The sequence below is a fragment of the Centruroides vittatus genome, unplaced genomic scaffold (genome assembly GCF_030686945.1).
Source record: "Centruroides vittatus isolate TY-2023 unplaced genomic scaffold, ASM3068694v2 contig_928, whole genome shotgun sequence".
Lineage (NCBI taxonomy): Eukaryota > Metazoa > Arthropoda > Arachnida > Scorpiones > Buthidae > Centruroides > Centruroides vittatus.
The window spans coordinates 309069-326627 of record NW_027122614.1 but is presented as its reverse complement, the minus strand read 5'-3'; the positions used below and the strand labels follow the sequence as shown (position 1 = coordinate 326627).

Here is a 17559-nt window from a genome sequence, read left to right as displayed (position 1 = left end):
CACTTGTGAATTTTTCGAAGATTTACATTTATCTAGAGTTAGGTCTAAGTCAAAGGCAAACGTTTAAATAAAAATACTTACTTTCTGAAGAGGATGATCTTGTATAAGAGGTTCTTGCAAAAGAAATTCTCGGCAAGGTATTGAACCAGTCTCTTATAACCAGTATTTATACCATCTCTTAATGCAAAACTCTCTTAGATTTCAACTCTCAAAAATTCCCAAATGGCCTGCATTAAAATTAAAACAGTGTATTATAATATAGTTTTTGATATAGACATTATCTTCGTTCACAATTTTCGGTAATAAACGAGGCCAAACCTAGAAATATAGAAAATTACGAGTTGAAAAAGCAAAAGTTTGTCTTAGACCAAAAGTTTGGCTCAGACACTTTTCTGAATAAAAGTAAATCTTTCGAAAATTCAGAAGTTTAACATCAATTTATGAAGGTGGTAGAATTTTAAACTATATTGATGAGTTTATAAAATATGAAACCCAGATGAACCATGTTATTCCACAAACAATTTTTGAAATTTCGCTTTATAAATTTTATCAGCTTCGTTCTATAACTATTGTAGTAAAAAACCTGTCAATATCCTTTGAATTTAAGTATAAATAGAGCCGTAATTTTTTGTTACAATCAACAAAACTTTAATGTTATATTATTATAAATTTCTGTTTTAAAAATTATTATTATTATTGCAAATCAACACAATTAAACTAAATATATTAAACTTTGCCTTAATTAAAATAATTTTATTATAACAATAAGAGTTATGATTAGTATAGCTAAAGAAATTTCGGTGTTATATTATTTGAAATTGTCGTGTTTTATTTTACTCTGACATTAGGATAAATTTGATAGCTAAACACAATATATTAAACTTATTGTTAAAATAAAATTTATTATAAACTGTTCAAATGACTTATAATTTCTTTTTTTCATCTGTAGATTATTTGCACGGTTTATATGTATAATATGAGAAACAAAATTTTAGGGAGTAGACGCGAAGTGATAGAGTTTAAAAGTACTATATAACTTATTTCTGAAATACGAAAAATTTTTGCCGGCTTTATGTAAATTAATTACTTCACTCACTTGCAGAAATATGTCATGTTATAGATAAACTGAAGAGAAAAGTTCAGAAAAAATTCATTATTATAACGAATTTATTATTTTTAAAAAGTTAACAGTTAGACATAAGAATTCAACAATTATTTGTAGGGTTTATATCTATCATGTGAAAAACAAATTTTTAGGAATTACAATCAGAGGTTCGTTTTCTTGGAGTTTAATATTTTTTTAACTCTTTCTTAATTATATTTAAATAAATACTCAGTAATATAAATTTAAATGTATAGAAATTAATTAAAATGATAATAATATTGATAATAAGTTAATATTAAATAAATAAATGTAATCATATTATATATAAATTTTTTAAATATATTTAAAACTAATCTAATTGTACGTACTATAATATATAACTAATACAGATAGTGTTACAGTGTTATTATGTTTTTAGTTAGTTTAATTAAATAAGTTGTTTTTAAAATAAACCACCTTATTGTTGTAAAATTTATTCTTAAAGTTCGTTGATATATAATAATTTTCATTGAGGTGAAATGAGTTTATAATAAAAAAAAATGTATATAATCACAGTTTCATTTTATAAATTTAATATCTTTAATTAGAGTTTATCAGTTAAATAAATATTATTTCAAAGAAATTATGGCTTAGTATAAACCGTATAGTAATTCAAAGTTTAATAAGTTGGATCACACAGTATAAATTTGATTTGAAGAAAGACCATACTGTAATATTATTATTATCATTACTGCTACTGTACAATTCGAGTAAAATTTTTGTAATATATCTTTTACTTTCATTTCATTATAGTAACTAAATTTTGTAAATTATAAAAACAAGTTTAATTTCAATTGAATCACAATATAAATTTTAAAAATTTTATTTTTGTAGATTTCACATTAACAATTTGATAAAATGGATGAAATAATTGAATATAATCGTGATATAATATCAAAAATAGGAAGACGAGACAACATTTGGTACATCAATGAACATTCTATATGGTCGGTAAGAAATGTTTATGTATGAAATCTTTTCGTTAGTTTTTTATTTAATATAAAATAATAGTAATCCTAATTTTTATTTATATAAAATTACAGAATGCGATGTTAATAGATTTTCAAGCATTTCAACTTATCGACTGTTGGCCATAAAAAGATTAGACATTCCTATAGAAGCTGTAATAGACCTTTATATGGATTCCGCTAAAAAGTATCAATTATCAGCGAAAGATCAATGGAAAGTTAATTTTACTACCAAAATAAAAAACATTCATGGAGTAATAGTTTCTGTTATAAGAGTTATCCATGACTTCGAAGCTTTCACGATCCGAGACGAAGATCTTCCATTCGACATTTCATGTAGACAAATTGGGTTTGTAGCAAGACATACAAACAATTTTTGGAAGATAGATTTTTATAATCAATTCATTACTTTCGATCATTTATCACCATGAGATAATAAAAAAATCTGTTAAATTTGGAAATTTCTTTACATGAGCTGTATTTATCATAAAAAAAACATAATTTTGGATGTTAGGAATTCATAGCAGGGTATATGAAATTTTATTTTATTTATATAAAAAAGTACGATATAATTTATTACAAGGGAAGGCACATTGAATTTAATTTTTTAAACTTAACCGAAGCAATATATAACATAAAAATTCCATCATTTGACATTGAAAAGTTAGGAGTACCTAAATCCTCAAAAATTGAACAGATAAAAATTTTTATTTTATTAATGGAACTACAATTATTTAGACATCGAACTTTTAGGTATCTAAGATTAAATAATATTTTTAAAAATTATTATTACCACAAATATTTTTAAAAGAAATGTTCTTTTTGTGATATTCTATTTTACGAACAATTCTTATTTAAACAAAAACAGATATTTTCAAAATGAATTCAATGTATAGGTATTTAATAAATAAGTAAGAAATATAATTTAGATAATTATTATATTGAACTATTTCTGTATTTTACTTTGTCTTATTGTTAAAATGTTATTTAAAGTTGTCGTGTTTTAATTTACTCTTTATATTAGAACAAATTGTAAAAATTATTAATGTAAATTAATTTTATAATAATAAATTTAATAATTAGAAAGAATATGTTAATTAAACTTAGCTTTACTGTTACAAGATGTTTTAAAAAACTAAAGAAATGAATTAAAAAGTTTTCTAAATATGAAAACTGAATTGAATTAAAAAGTTTTTTAAAAATGTTAAAATAAAATTAATTTAATTCAAATTTATAAAAATATTTAATAATTAATTTAAATTTCTGATCAGTATGTCTCATAAAATTAATTTTGTGATTAAAGCTTCCCAAACCACTACTACTCATTTACGTGAAATATTTATTCACACGACTACATAATAAAAAACATCAACTTTTTTTGTTGTAACAAAAATATTAACTTTGTTTCCTTAGAAATCATGATGTAATCTCTTTATACTTTAAGTATTTTGGCTTCATTTTTATGGCACATAATATAATTATCTGTTGAAGCATAAAAATTTATCTTTTTCAGTTAAAATTTGAAATCGAGAATTTAGGCATTTTTCCCATAGTAATTTCTATGTTCCATGCAAATAAATCTGGATTATTCTTTACAGACACTTAGTACCTTTGTTCTGCGACGTAATAAAAGTGGAGTTTCAAGAACAACCTCGAACATTAAATTTTGTCAGCGTTTAGGTAAAACACCTACAGAGACTTTAAAATTGCTAAGAAAGGTGTACGGTGATTCTACCATGGCGAAGTCAAAATGTTTGATGTTGTTCTTGAAACTTTACTTTTATTACGTCGCAGAACAAAGGTAACTATCTCTGGAAAAAACAGCAGCGCTCGCGGTTTAATCACATGACATGGGTGAAATTAACCTGAACACGTAGAGGTGGTTTGGTAGAATCCATTTCATACGCTGTAACTTTAAATACATGCTTTTGTTGTCATAGATTACTGTAGTCCCCGAACTTTTGGATCATACCACGTATAAGGTATTTTCTGATATATATCAGAAAATACCTTATATTTTACTTGTCTGAATCAAGATGTAGTGTGATAAATTGATAAACTTGTCTAGATCAATGATACGTGACTATAACTGGCAAGAATTTCACTGCGATGTTTTCAGGAATGAAGCTGGATTGAAAAAAAAAAATTTCTCTTTTTTCTGAATAATTCAACTCTTCTGTTTTCTGGGTCTCGATGACAAATTTTCTCAAAGCATTGCTAGCATCATAAGGTCGACACACTGTAGTGGGAGAGGTGCAAGATATTTTTATTCAATCCATTTTTTTTCCTCTTTTTTAGAATGAAAAGTTTATTCATGCGCATGCACATCAGAAAATAACTTATTGTTATGTTGAAAAAGGACTAAGTTTGCTATTTCTGTCTCCAACAAAAACAGCCTCTTTCAACACCAGTAAAGAATAAATCCACATCTGGAGCATCTCTTCAAAAGCATTCACACTCACATAACTATCAAAGAAGAACGATCAAAAATAATATACGACAAAATCTTAGTAATTTTTGTCGATGATTCTTTTAGACAATTCAGGCCAGTTACCAATGACTCGATTACAATGTGAGCGAGTCAATCCAGGGCAAAGATGAAAAATCCTTTTTATTGTCCACACGATAAAAAGAATTAGAAAAACTACTCAAGAAAAATTGGACGCCTGTCTGAATAAAACTTTGATAATTGTAATCTGAATTCGGTTATTGTTATCACTATCTTCCCAACTAACATTTTAGTGCTACATTTTCGTGCTAATAGCCTCAGTACCTCTCTTTTAATCTGACTTGATTGTTATAACAATTCAATTATAATTATAATAATTATTATTATATTTCAGAAAAACACTATTACAGTCTTCGTAATAAAATTGTTTATTGTAAAAGTATAAAATATCTCTTGTACTTCTAATGAACAAGCTAGAATACACTACAACATAGAGTGAGTGTGAAAATGGTTACAGCACTGTTGGTGGCAATGATGGGTACTACAGTGACGTAGCGAACATAACTGGCGCCTGGGGCACGACACTTCATTGGCGTCCCCATTCCCCATTTCCAGAAACACACAAAGTTTGTCTTGGAGACCATTTGGGCACCCCTCTGCGAGTGGCGCCCGGTGCATGATACACCCCCTTTCTTCTTGCTCCCTCGCTACGCCAGCGGGGTACTATAAACTAGTTAGAATATTCCAGCTGATTATCTGTACACAACACATATGCTACGCTTGCTTGACTAAAAGCAAAATGGTGGAGATGAATTGAATTTTGGTAAAACATGGTGTCTCTTGAGCCACTGTATGTAGTGTATTGTAGCTCGTTGCTTGTAATATACGTTGGGAACAAAGTCAGTTAACTGGATTATATTAATTCGTAACATTTATGATATTTTAATTTTAGGGAAGTAATAAACTTTTTTAATAAAGTCTATATTAAACCATACTGCTCTCACCTAAGTAGTTATTTTATTGGGTTGCTGACTGGATTTATTTTATCTGAAAGAAAAGTTGTGAATTTCGGAAAGGTAAGTGTATTTTCATCTCCCGTTAACTAGAATATAGTAATAATAGTTATTTTACATATTTTAAAACAGTTCTTGGATACATCAAAACCTTATTTATTATGCTGGTTTATTTTTTATGAAGATACATTAATATTAGATATTTCATTTCTTGAATTTTGAAGAAATTCGTAAAAAAGTCACTTAACTGAAATACACTTTAACATTTTTTAAAAACAAATAGCGGGCACTATTTTTAACTGGGTTTAACAGATTATTGAAATAATCTGAACATATATCTCGGAAAATTAAATTTTGAGCACTTTGTATACTAGTATATGGTTTAAATTCTGGAAATAAAAGCAATGAGACTTACTGAATAAAAACTCTGTTCTAAAATATCTGGTTATCTAAATAACGTGGTTGCTTGACGGATTAGTCATCTGGTGAGATTTTATTGCATTTGATTTTGTAAATCTTAAAATAAAATGTAGCTTAGCTAAAAGTATATTAATCAATGTATATTTTTAAGATTATTTTAACAAACAAACAACAGATTCAAAATAATTGCATATTATTATTTAAGATTTCGTCTAAAAATATTTCAGTTATCTGACGTTCAAAGCATATTTTGTACCAAAACTATAGTTTTTGGTACAAAGTATACTTTAAAATGTTTAATAAGAGTTAATTAAACACTAACGAATGTACGGCTTCATTCAAATTTTATAAAATGCAAGACGATTATACTTGAAGCATAGGTGCTCAACTCTTTGCAGAAAAATTTATGGACTTATGTGAACCAAATTTGGTATATATGAGGAAAACTGGAGGTATCGTTAACACAGGAGTTTTCTGTATGTTTCAAAACAATATGTTAGAAAAAAACAGATTTTTTTATATCAATCCATAATTCAGTACGTTCGTTACTATAAAGTATACAACGCTAAAAAAGCTAAATAATTTCAGTGTCTGATTTTGTCCTGTGTCATGGCGGAAGAGCAGGCAATATCTGGCAACGTTGTAAGGCTACAAAGTGGCCAAATATAGAAGAAATAAATAAACACGTAAAATTGAATAAAATTAAATAAAACGTGCTCAGCAAAAATTATATAACCAAAATCTAACACCTTATCTTCGCTGAGAAAGTTTAATTTTAAACAAACGTTTTCGGCCTATTCTATAGGCCATCCTCAGGTTAAACAAATCGAATAGAACCGTTCCATAAGAACGAATACAAATATTTAAACTTAAAAATTAACAACGGATTAATACAAATATTTAAATTTAAAAATTAACAACGGATTAAAAGATACATAATAAACTAATATCGTATAAAAATTAAAAAACAAAATAAAAACAAAATAAAAATCAAAAATAAACTCAGAAAAAACTTCTAAACACAAGCATAGAACCATAAAATAAACATGTAAATTAAGTGTTCCTTGCAGAGTTTTTAACCATATACTTCCAGGTTGATAAAAGGCCCTCAGCGTCCCTCGCATTTATACACGCCCCTTCTAGTTTGCTCTTGTAAATCTCTATCTTCTCAGCGGTCCTTGCCAACGTTGGGGAGCTCACGGGTTTTATAATGTCTGCTTCATCCCATTTAACTATCGAAGACCGTAAGATTAATGAGTTCATTGAAGGCATCAATCGTAATAGCGACGGCCTAAAACTGAAATTAGAACAGAAAAGTTCCGTAACAATTCATTTTTTAGACATCAACATCCAGTTCAAGAACGGGCATTTATCTACCAGTGTTTACGTTAAACCAACGCACAGTCCGCTTTATATCCCCTCGCAATCAAATGATCCGTATCATTATAAGATGGCGGCATTCCGGGCTCTAATCCGAAGGGCCTTTCTATATTGTGACAACGTTATGGACAAAGCTAAGGAAATTAACAGAATTCTACAGGTAGCCGAAACCTTAGGATACAGAAAAAGCGCAATAACAGGAATGGTTAAAAGGTACGAGAAGAACGTGGCAAGAGGCTCTAAACAACGTCTTGCTAAGATCACTAAATTCACTTATAACAGATATGCCAAAAGCATTATGAAAGAAATTGCGAACCGCAATGAGACATCAATAATTCTGAAAAGAGCCCCGAACCTTTATAAAATTTTAAGGAATGACAAGGATAGCATTAGGAAGGAAGAAAAAGCAGGTGTGTATAGGATACCATACGAGAACGCACAGCTGGGAATTAAGGAAGATTATATCGGCGTTACGACAAGGAGTTTGAGTGTAAGACACAAGGAGCACAAGTATAACATCAGAAAAAGCTCCAACGCCACGGTACTATCCCAAATGGCTCAGACCGAAAGCACGATAGTTAAGTGGGATGAAGCAGACATTATAAAACCCGTGAGCTCCCCAACGTTGGCAAGGACCGCTGAGAAGATAGAGATTTACAAGAGCAAACTAGAAGGGGCGTGTATAAATGCGAGGGACGCTGAGGGCCTTCCATCGGCCTGGAAGTATATGGTTAAAAACTCTGCAAGGAACTCTTAATTTACATGTTTATTTTATGGTTTTATGCTTGTGTTTAGAAGTTTTTTCTGAGTTTATTTTTGATTTTTATTTTGTTTTTATTTTGTTTTTTAATTTTTATACGATATTAGTTTATTATGTATCTTTTAATCCGTTGTTAATTTTTAAATTTAAATATTTGTATTAATCCGTTGTTAATTTTTAAGTTTAAATAAATGTATTCGTTTTTATGGAACGGTTCTATTCGATTTGTTTAGCCTGAGGATGGCCTATAGAACAGGCCGAAAACGTTTGTTTAAAATTGAACTTTCTCAGCGAAGATAAGGTGTTAGATTTTGTTTATATAAACACGTAAAGTTTAATGTAGTTTCAGATATATATGAGAAATTTTGATATAATAGTCAATTTACAATAAAAAAAATGAATGTATCAAATATTAAATCACTGTAAGTTTAGGATTCTAGATCTGCTCCTGACCATAGCAAGTTGCAATTGGAAATTGTAAAATATTAAACAATACCGAGTAAATCCTACATAAAGAGAACACTGAGACAATTTCAGACAGTATAAAGCTGTCCATGATTGTCCAACAAAGTATACTTGGTTGTCCTAAATCGCTATTTGATTCTTTCCAGCTTTGGAAACAAAGACGCTACCATACGTAAATTTGGTTATAAGGTAAATAAATAGCATAAAACAGATTATTATTCCGATTTGTAAACATATCTGGAAACTTCGTGTGACACTTGTTTTAGCAATTATCTTTATAAAATTAATCTTTCTAAAATATCAAATTTTTATCTACACAAAACATGTACGAAAATGCACGAGTATAACAATATATGGCATTTTCACGTGGCTGCAGAAATCGTCACAAAACATGACAGTGATGCCAAACTTTTATTTTTACAAAATTTAATGTCCTTACCTGGAAAAACTGTTATTCTAGCAGTGCCACGCAGAGATTATTGATAACTTTAGTTTTTAAAAAAGATGGTGCATTCTTCTCCACAAACCACAAGAATGGTTACTAGAACGTTTTTCGAACGAGAGAGGAATTAGCTGATTATTTCTGGTGTCACGGCCTTCACGATCTCCACATTTGAAGTACTGAAACTTTTATTTGAAAATTTGGTTAATCAAAGCGATGTTCTCCTCCTAGCTATAAAAAAATTGCACATGTGCTACAACTGGAGTTAGATTAGTTGTGTTTCATAGTTATGTGTGTTGTGCAGCGGATGCAAGTTGTACAGCGTGAGAATAAAAGACGCATAGAGCCATATCTGTAATTAGAACAAAATTATTGCACTTTGCTTTTTAGCCTCCGAAATTCGTTAGAAGACGTACGTAATACTCTTATTAAGGACACAACAATGCTAAATTTCGATTCAGCGGTTAAATTTTGAACTAAAATGTGTTTACGAAAATAGAACGAATATGAAATTTATCCAATTTCTCATCCTACAGAGATGTCTCAACCTTACCTACTCCTTAATTATAATAACCCTGTATTTTATTATGAAATAAAAATAAACTCAAACCTAGGTTAATATATAATTACACGAGTTTATATTTCATTTTCTGTCTTAGGTAACTCGTTTTACATTCTGGATTTGTTCAATTGTATTGATGTTACTCTCATTATACGGATTACACGGATATATGACTGATTTAGCACCGGATAAAAATATAATTTTATCATTCACAATTTTTGCTCCGTATGCATGGATAACTGGGCAAATATGGATGTGCATTGCTTTCACTAAAGGATACGGAGGTAAGTAGTATTTCAAATTCAATAGTTCTACACATAATAACACAAAACCACAATATAAATAACACGACTATAATTGAACTGGAACTAAATAATCACAAAAAATTTTAGTTTGTAATGTATTGTTAGCATTAAACTTTTTTTTTTTATAACGTCACTCTACAAGACTTCACAATCTTTTCTTGTGGTCTATTGTGGACTCTCTCTGATTGGAATTTGGGTTCCAATATCCGACGTATTTGAGTCAAATAATCCTTGAGAACTGTTTGTTTTCATACTTAATCGCCAATCAATGACAGAATAGATAAAAACCTCTTTATTTTGATAAAAGTTGCCTCAACATTAACGGATTTGTCCGCATGGATCCGGAGCAAGACTATAAATTATTCCTAAAGTTTAATTATACTTAAAATATCTTCATGTCAGAGATGTATCAAAACTTTACATTTTATAATGTGCTCTCTTATAAGCGATAGTTCATATTGCGTTTTACAGTTTACCTGCTTGTCTGGTTTACTTATTAATGTTGATTGTTTTAGGGCTTTATGTGTCAATGGAAAAATTGTTTCTCTTGTAAACCAGCAGATAAAAGTTTTTCATTGATACATATGTATTGTAAAGATAGCAAGAAGGTTTGTTAGAATACTGTTATGTAATATATAAGAAATATGTCAGTATTGCTCTTTGACAGGACTTTATTGGGGAATCTGACTCTTATTTCTGTGTAGGACACGTGAACATAACTCGACATCTTTACATAGCTTGTCCGTTATTCTGGTAGAAACTCGCAATTAGTACAGATGTTTAGTTGTTTTATCTATTAAATTAATGGTTCGTTTTTAAAGTCCATAAAAAATATTTTATACAAATATTGCCAATTCTGAAATTAAAAGAAGGTAAATCTGTGCTTTCTAAATCTTCAAAAGTATTGTAAAAATGTTGTTAATACAAGAAACAGGGTCGTAATAAGAGTCTCGGTCTTTCTGGCGATTGTACATGGGGTGATTGCATGTTTGCACGTTTTAATTTGGGCCTCATTTATAACTGGTTAAGCTACTCGTCAAAATGTAGGTCTCTGAGCTTCTCTTTCTCATACGTACTTTTTCCCAAGGTAAGTTATGTCGTTCATTTGTCTTTCATTTGCCTATATTTGCCCATCTTTCAAAGTAATAGCAAATTGAAATATTACGAGTGGGCGATTTACAGGATAACTTATTTCTACCTTCACTAAAACGTTCAATAGATGGCTCATGCCATCTATTGAACGTTTTAGTCAATACAATTTTTTGTAACTTTCTCATCACAATAGCAGAAATTGAAATTTTGAGAAAAACGTTTTTGAGTAATTTCTGTATTGGCGTGATTAGTTATTTTTCTGTTTATTTCAGTTCGAAATTAATCATGCTCATTGAAATCGTTTATAAAATTAAAGTAGAAGAATTTAAGAAATCGCAGTAATAAACATCATTACTTTGAAAAAAGCAACTTATTGTGCTAACTTAAAGACCTGAAAATAAAAACTATATAAATACCGGGAAAACTTACAAAGTTATGACATAATAATTTATTTTATGTTTCAGGTGGAATAAGAAGTTTTCTCTCTATGGATATCTTTGTGATTTTGGATCGTTTGAATACTTTTATTTACACGTTACATCCTTTTATCTTGTTATATCTCATATTCTGCATTAGAAAACCTTTGTATCATTCTATGGTCACAATGGTAAGAAAGTAATTTATAAAATAATCATACCAAATTGACTCAACATTATTATTTAATGTTATTAAAATATATTTTACTGCAATTATGTTGTTTTAAAATATTTGTAAATTCTTAATTTTTTATATTTTGTTTATTACTTTCAATGTTTCGATCTATGCACATGACTCTGCGAACGAGTATTATTACCTAATGTAAAGAAAAAATCTGGCAAGAGCCTTGCACAACATTTTCGGAACTCAAAGTTTACAAAGCTCAAATTATGTGTGACATGATCTGTTAAAAGATTTAATGAAAAAGTAAAAGTTTTCACTCGAGATATCTCTCTTGACAACTTTCTATTTCTCTACCTCCACATAACGCTAGCAGCAATGTATGATGGGACAGAAATCTAAAATTGCTTTTAAAGGTTCTATTACAAAAATGGAGTGAATAGATTTACTTTTTAATGGTACTTTTATTTCACTTCAAAGCAAATTGGCCCTCGCAGTTAGATTATTATGCTTAATTTTAAAAGTTCACTTCTGCATTTACATATTACAGTCAAACCTGTTTTTATGCGGTCTTTTTTTGTGCGAGTTTTTATTTTTGCGGTATAGTTGGCGACTAGTCTCGTGCAATTCGTCATGTCTCACGTTGACTTATTATAGCTAAATAAACTTATTATAGCATAAATGAACTTATTATAGTAATATTATTGCATGAATATGCGAAAAATGAAATAATTTATTTTTTAAGTCAAAAAAACACCACGTGGACAAAAATATGTAAAACAGACGATAGACAAGATGATGCAGTTAAGTGCTGACATCTGTTGTCAATAAATTCTATTTCGTACGGTTTTGAGTTATTTTCTGTGAGACTTTTTTTATGCGGTCCCTATTGACCGCATAAAAAAATATTTTTTTAATTGTGTTGCGAAAACTATTTTTTATAGCCACTCGTGTTTCGTGCGATTTTTCTTTTATGCGTTTTTTTATGCGGTCCTTATCCACCGCATAAAAACAGGTTTGACTGTACTTAAATATACTAACTTATGCACTGAATATTACTTCCATAATGAAACTATTGTGAATTATATAAAAATGAATGTAAACATTATATAATTTAAAGTATAAAAATTCCAGTAAGAGTTCGATAATTTTCCTGGCTTTACAATTAACGTTTTCAACACGCTTTCTTGGCACACTTCATTCGGTAAAAGTTATTTTGCTGCATGCTTCGGCTCCCTTGGTTAAACAATTTCCTATGAAAAATGTAGATCTTCTAGATACACATTTTTATTTAGTTTTTTAAAATTTATTCGGCTAATAAATATTTAAAATAAAATTGTATGTTGCCTCATCTCTTGTGGGATTTTATTTTTAAAAATAAATTATATGTTGTCACTTATTATAAAAAGGTAGAAAGCTTAATTTTGAAGATAGAGATGAGTTTTTTAAGAAATTGTAAAAGCTATAATTTGTAAAACTTTAGGTGTGACATATGATCGATCGATCTCTTTCCCTCCATGACCTTTTCCCAGTAAAATTGAATACCTTCAGTGCTTTTGATATACAAGTAACTATTCACAATTTCGTTTTTTAACTGTTACCACGTCCTGAATCCTGTGGTATTATAGGAAATAAATGCCAACACAAAGACACAAAATGAAACGAAACGTTGAACTGATCATGTAATGACATCATAACTTGTTTTAACTCTTTCGATGTGTGGTTTTTGTGTGACGTCATTACTTTGTTTCTGGAAGCTCTTCCCTCTTCTCTGTCTTCTGAAGAGGACAAGGGGATCGCAATGTATATAACCTCGGGATATCTTTTTGTGTTTCTGATGTTTTTGAGTGCAGGGGGGTCTTAAAACGCGTAGATTTGAAAAAACTTGGAGAGTTAAACTACACACAATTGCAATGAATTTCCATGTTATATACATAACAGCTCGTTATACCTATCTATGGGGCATTTATCCTGTTTAACTTCGATGGTTTGTATTCTGGAACACAGGAAGTGAATAAATGGTGGTTCCCAATTTTGGACGGACTGTGTGTTTTAAAATTAATTTATTTACGAAATTTAGCATGTTTACTTATTTTTAATAGCTTCGGTGCTTATTATATACTTTTTTAAGTATAACTCCAGGAGGTGGGAAGATAGAAAAGCTCAGATGTCATATCTCCATGGGGTCAGACTTAATAAAGATTTTACTTGTTGTTAACATTTGCATTGATTTTTTTCATATAAAACTCACTTATATTCTGAAAATTAATCATTTTTTTATTTTTAAATAATAATATAAAAGTTATTAGAGAGGTTGAGACCGAAGTTTTCAACGTATAAACGTGTTCGTCAGACATTCAGCGCCGCTTTCCTTTAAGCCTGGAAGTTTCACAATGGCGTTTGGAAAGTCAGTGAAATCATGCTCGGCATTCCAAACGCCATTGTAAAACTTCTAGGCTTACAGGAAAGCAACGCTGAACGTCCGACATACACGTTTTCGCGTTTAAAACTTTCCTTCTCAACTTCGCTATTGTTAGAAAATCTAATAACAAATGGGCCATATATAATTTTGAACTTTGCTAATGTATTTCTTACACATACTGTAAAAATTTTTGACAGAAAATTTACGCTGCTTTTTGCTGGAATGTTTTTTTATTTTCTAATTTTTATAAGAAAAATATTGATTGTCTTACACGACGCCATATTTAAATTGCTTAGAAAAACATTTTTTATTTTACTTTAATCAAAGAAGACACAGTCTGTCCAAAATATATTTGAAACCCGCTTTATTTCATATCACTTGTTCCAGAACACCCTTTGATGACCAGACATTTTCTTTGAGGCTACTAGGCCTGAAAGGAAAGGTCTGGTCGTCAAAAAAATTTTTTCTTGTTTTTACGAAAAAGAAAGATTTCTTGCATTCTTATTTTAATAGAAGTTATAATTTACCTTTCACAATTCGTTCCTGGTTCAATTTTTTGTTAGATATGGCAGGCTGTGTAACCCGCAATCATTAAGCACAAATTCTCAAATACAGAAATTAACCTGCAAACTTTCAGCATTATAGTTGCATCAGTACTGACAAATAATGGAAAATAAACACAGACAGTAAAAAGAAACATATATTTTGAATATTCACATATTTTAAGCGGTTTTTTTTCCCTTCTTCTTTAATTTTTCTGTTCGTCTCATTTCGAAACAAGGAGAGATGTAGGAAAACAAATAATCAAATTTTGCGAATAACAACAAATTATTATGAATTAGATTTGTTTGAAGTAACGTCAATCCCGGATTCCCACATTTTATAAATAATGCAATGACGATAAAGAATATGTATAAATACAGCAAGACCTTGCTTAATACGGGGGATACGTTCCTAGATGACAAAACGCTAAACGAAGCGTTCAGCGTTTTGTCGTCTTGCGTTAAACGAGATCATTTTAACAGAGTAAATAGAGAAAGGAGAACACGCGCCCATAAATAAAGATGTTAATTTAATTTTATGTTATTTTTATATTAATTTGCATAATAGTATACGTTAAATAACACACAAACATATCCACACAGAAATATAAAGTTCATTTGTTCTTATGAATGTTCTGGCTCTTCAGAAATTCTTGATTTTTTTATCGTCTAGTTTTTATCGATTTTTTCTAGTCGTCTAGCGTCATTTGTCGCTTTTTTTCAAGCTAATGTCGTTAGCAAGAGATCGCATTCAAACGCCTCGTCTTGCTTTTGCACTTTTTCCAACAACTGGATCATTCGCTACAACGATTTCGGTTATCGTAACAGTGAAGTTGCTTCCCCAAACTCTGTCTCGTTGAGTTGTTTCTGCCGTATTTGTCACGACTCGATATATAGTTTTATCTAGGTTCATAGAAAGGACACCTTCACATTCAAGTTAGTTTATATTTACAGTTTATTTACAAAACATGTATATAGCGTATACAAGTTGGAAAACACGATAAATACATGATACACACAACGTGGTGTTTTACGTAATAGATTGGCTTTCGGGAACTATTACACTCTGTAGGGGCCTCGGTCAGCCTGTGGAGTGGCTCAACTGCACGGTTCGTCCAGTCTCAGCACTTACCTGACCCTGAGGTAGTTACCAGAAAAGTATGCTCTCTCTAAACTCAGCGGGTTTTCCAAGTGCCTGAGACTTCCGTGTTACCAGTCTCTTGGCCTTCTCTCTCATCCTCACCTGTTCGCTCCTCAATTTAAAGATTTCCTGGATGGAAACTTCTGATCAATTACAAATCTTCCATGCGCGTACAGCTTTCACCAAGATTCGTTTTTATCGGATGAAAGGGAAGCTTACATTTACCTTTGCCGATATTCCGATTCACTCGTTTAAGACCAGGAGTTCACTATCGGCAAGTGGTCTGTCACTGGACCACACGTGGAACCAATTAGCGAAATCAACGCTTTTTTTGTTCGCTTTCTGTTTACAAATTTGTTTACAATACTTTACAGTAACCAACTTTTACTAAGAAAAATCTGCAGAGAAATTCTTTGGGTTCTTCTTTTTCAGAATCACTATTTTCCAGTTCTACATGAATTCCTTGTTCTGCCAGATCTTGAAGGTTGTTGTTGGTAACGCTCTCACTAGAAACCTGCAGTAACTCCTCAATATCCTGCTCGTCTACATCTCCTAGTCCTGCTGTATCGATTAGAATGACAATTTCGTAAATTAACGATACAGCGATAGACTCTTCTCGTTTAGAATTCTTGGTTACTTCCAGTCATAACTTCTTCCACGCTCCGTTCGTGTGTTTATCAGTTAATTTTTGCGAAGCAAAGTTCATATTTCCTATGGCATCCATGATGTTATATTTTTTTCAAAATTGTACCAAATAAATATAGATTTAAGAAACGTGCAGCACTACGACAAATTGACATCTTTTTCTGATTGGTTCGTGATTGGAAATGATCGTATTATATACGAATTAATAAATTGCCGCGATAATTTATTTTGAGCTTTTTTACGCTTTGAGCAAATCGCGTTTTACCGAATCAGCGTTAAGTGGGGTCTTAATGTATTCTCAAATTGTACGAAAGAATATTTTAGGTTACGCTTTTCACCTAAAACTCTTTACAGATTAACTGCAATAAAATTCTAAATAAATATTATTTTAAGAATTTAAAAAGGAATGCATTAATTATATGTTACAAGTATATACTTTATATCTCATGCGGTCTAAATATTAAGCATAGTAAAAAATCAAGATAAATTAAGTTTAATTTACTTTATATGTTAAATACTGCGTATATGTTGACAATAATTAATAATAATTATCTGTTTTCTTCTTTACAGTGGATGATGTATGTATTTATAATGTTCCTGTCGATAATCTGTTCATTTTTCTTCTATTTATTTCTTCAAGCTCCTTTTACTTTTATATTTAAGAGTTTATTTTTGAAAAGTGATTCAAATGAAAATGAAAATGGGAAGAACCACCGGCAACTCCAAACAATGGGAAGAGATCACACAATTCAGGAATGTTAACACGATTGTTTTGAATTGTACTTTTTGTAAGCGTTTTATCATCGAAGTTTGTGTACATGACTCGAAATAAAGATAAAATATTCCTTATATGAAAGACTGTTTTAAATATCTGTAAACTTGCAAGACATATTTAATACGTTTACGACTTGTTACAATGCTGTTGCTATGTGTATATACTGCAATCTTCACAAACGACAGTTGTCAGTGCTCTTGAAAAAATTAAGCTGATAATGCACGTGCTGGGGTGCAGAGTTAAGACAAGAAATTCACTTGTAAATTTAGTTTAAATCTAGCCCCAAGTGTTAGGCACTATTGATTCTTTTATTTTAGCAACAAGCTATTTTATTGTTTGCGTAGTAGGCCAATATCGGCTAACAGAATCTTAAATGCAGGTATAATTTCTTTTGTAGTCTTAATAAAGGTGTTTCCATTTACATGAATATTGTTGCC

At 30.2% G+C, this 17559-nt stretch overlaps 1 protein-coding gene across 1 annotated transcript; it reads left to right on the top strand.

The window, feature by feature from the left end:
* The first annotated feature begins 5510 nt into the window (after positions 1–5510).
* LOC136984798 (nose resistant to fluoxetine protein 6-like) lies at positions 5511–17160 on the top strand. The gene is made up of 4 exons (XM_067281938.1): positions 5511–5637; positions 9701–9887; positions 11465–11607; positions 16918–17160. The coding sequence occupies exons 2-4, from the start codon at positions 9740–9742 to the stop codon at positions 17107–17109; spliced, it is 483 nt and encodes a 160-aa protein (XP_067138039.1). The 5' UTR covers positions 5511–5637; positions 9701–9739; the 3' UTR covers positions 17110–17160.
* The last annotated feature ends 399 nt before the right edge of the window (positions 17161–17559 follow it).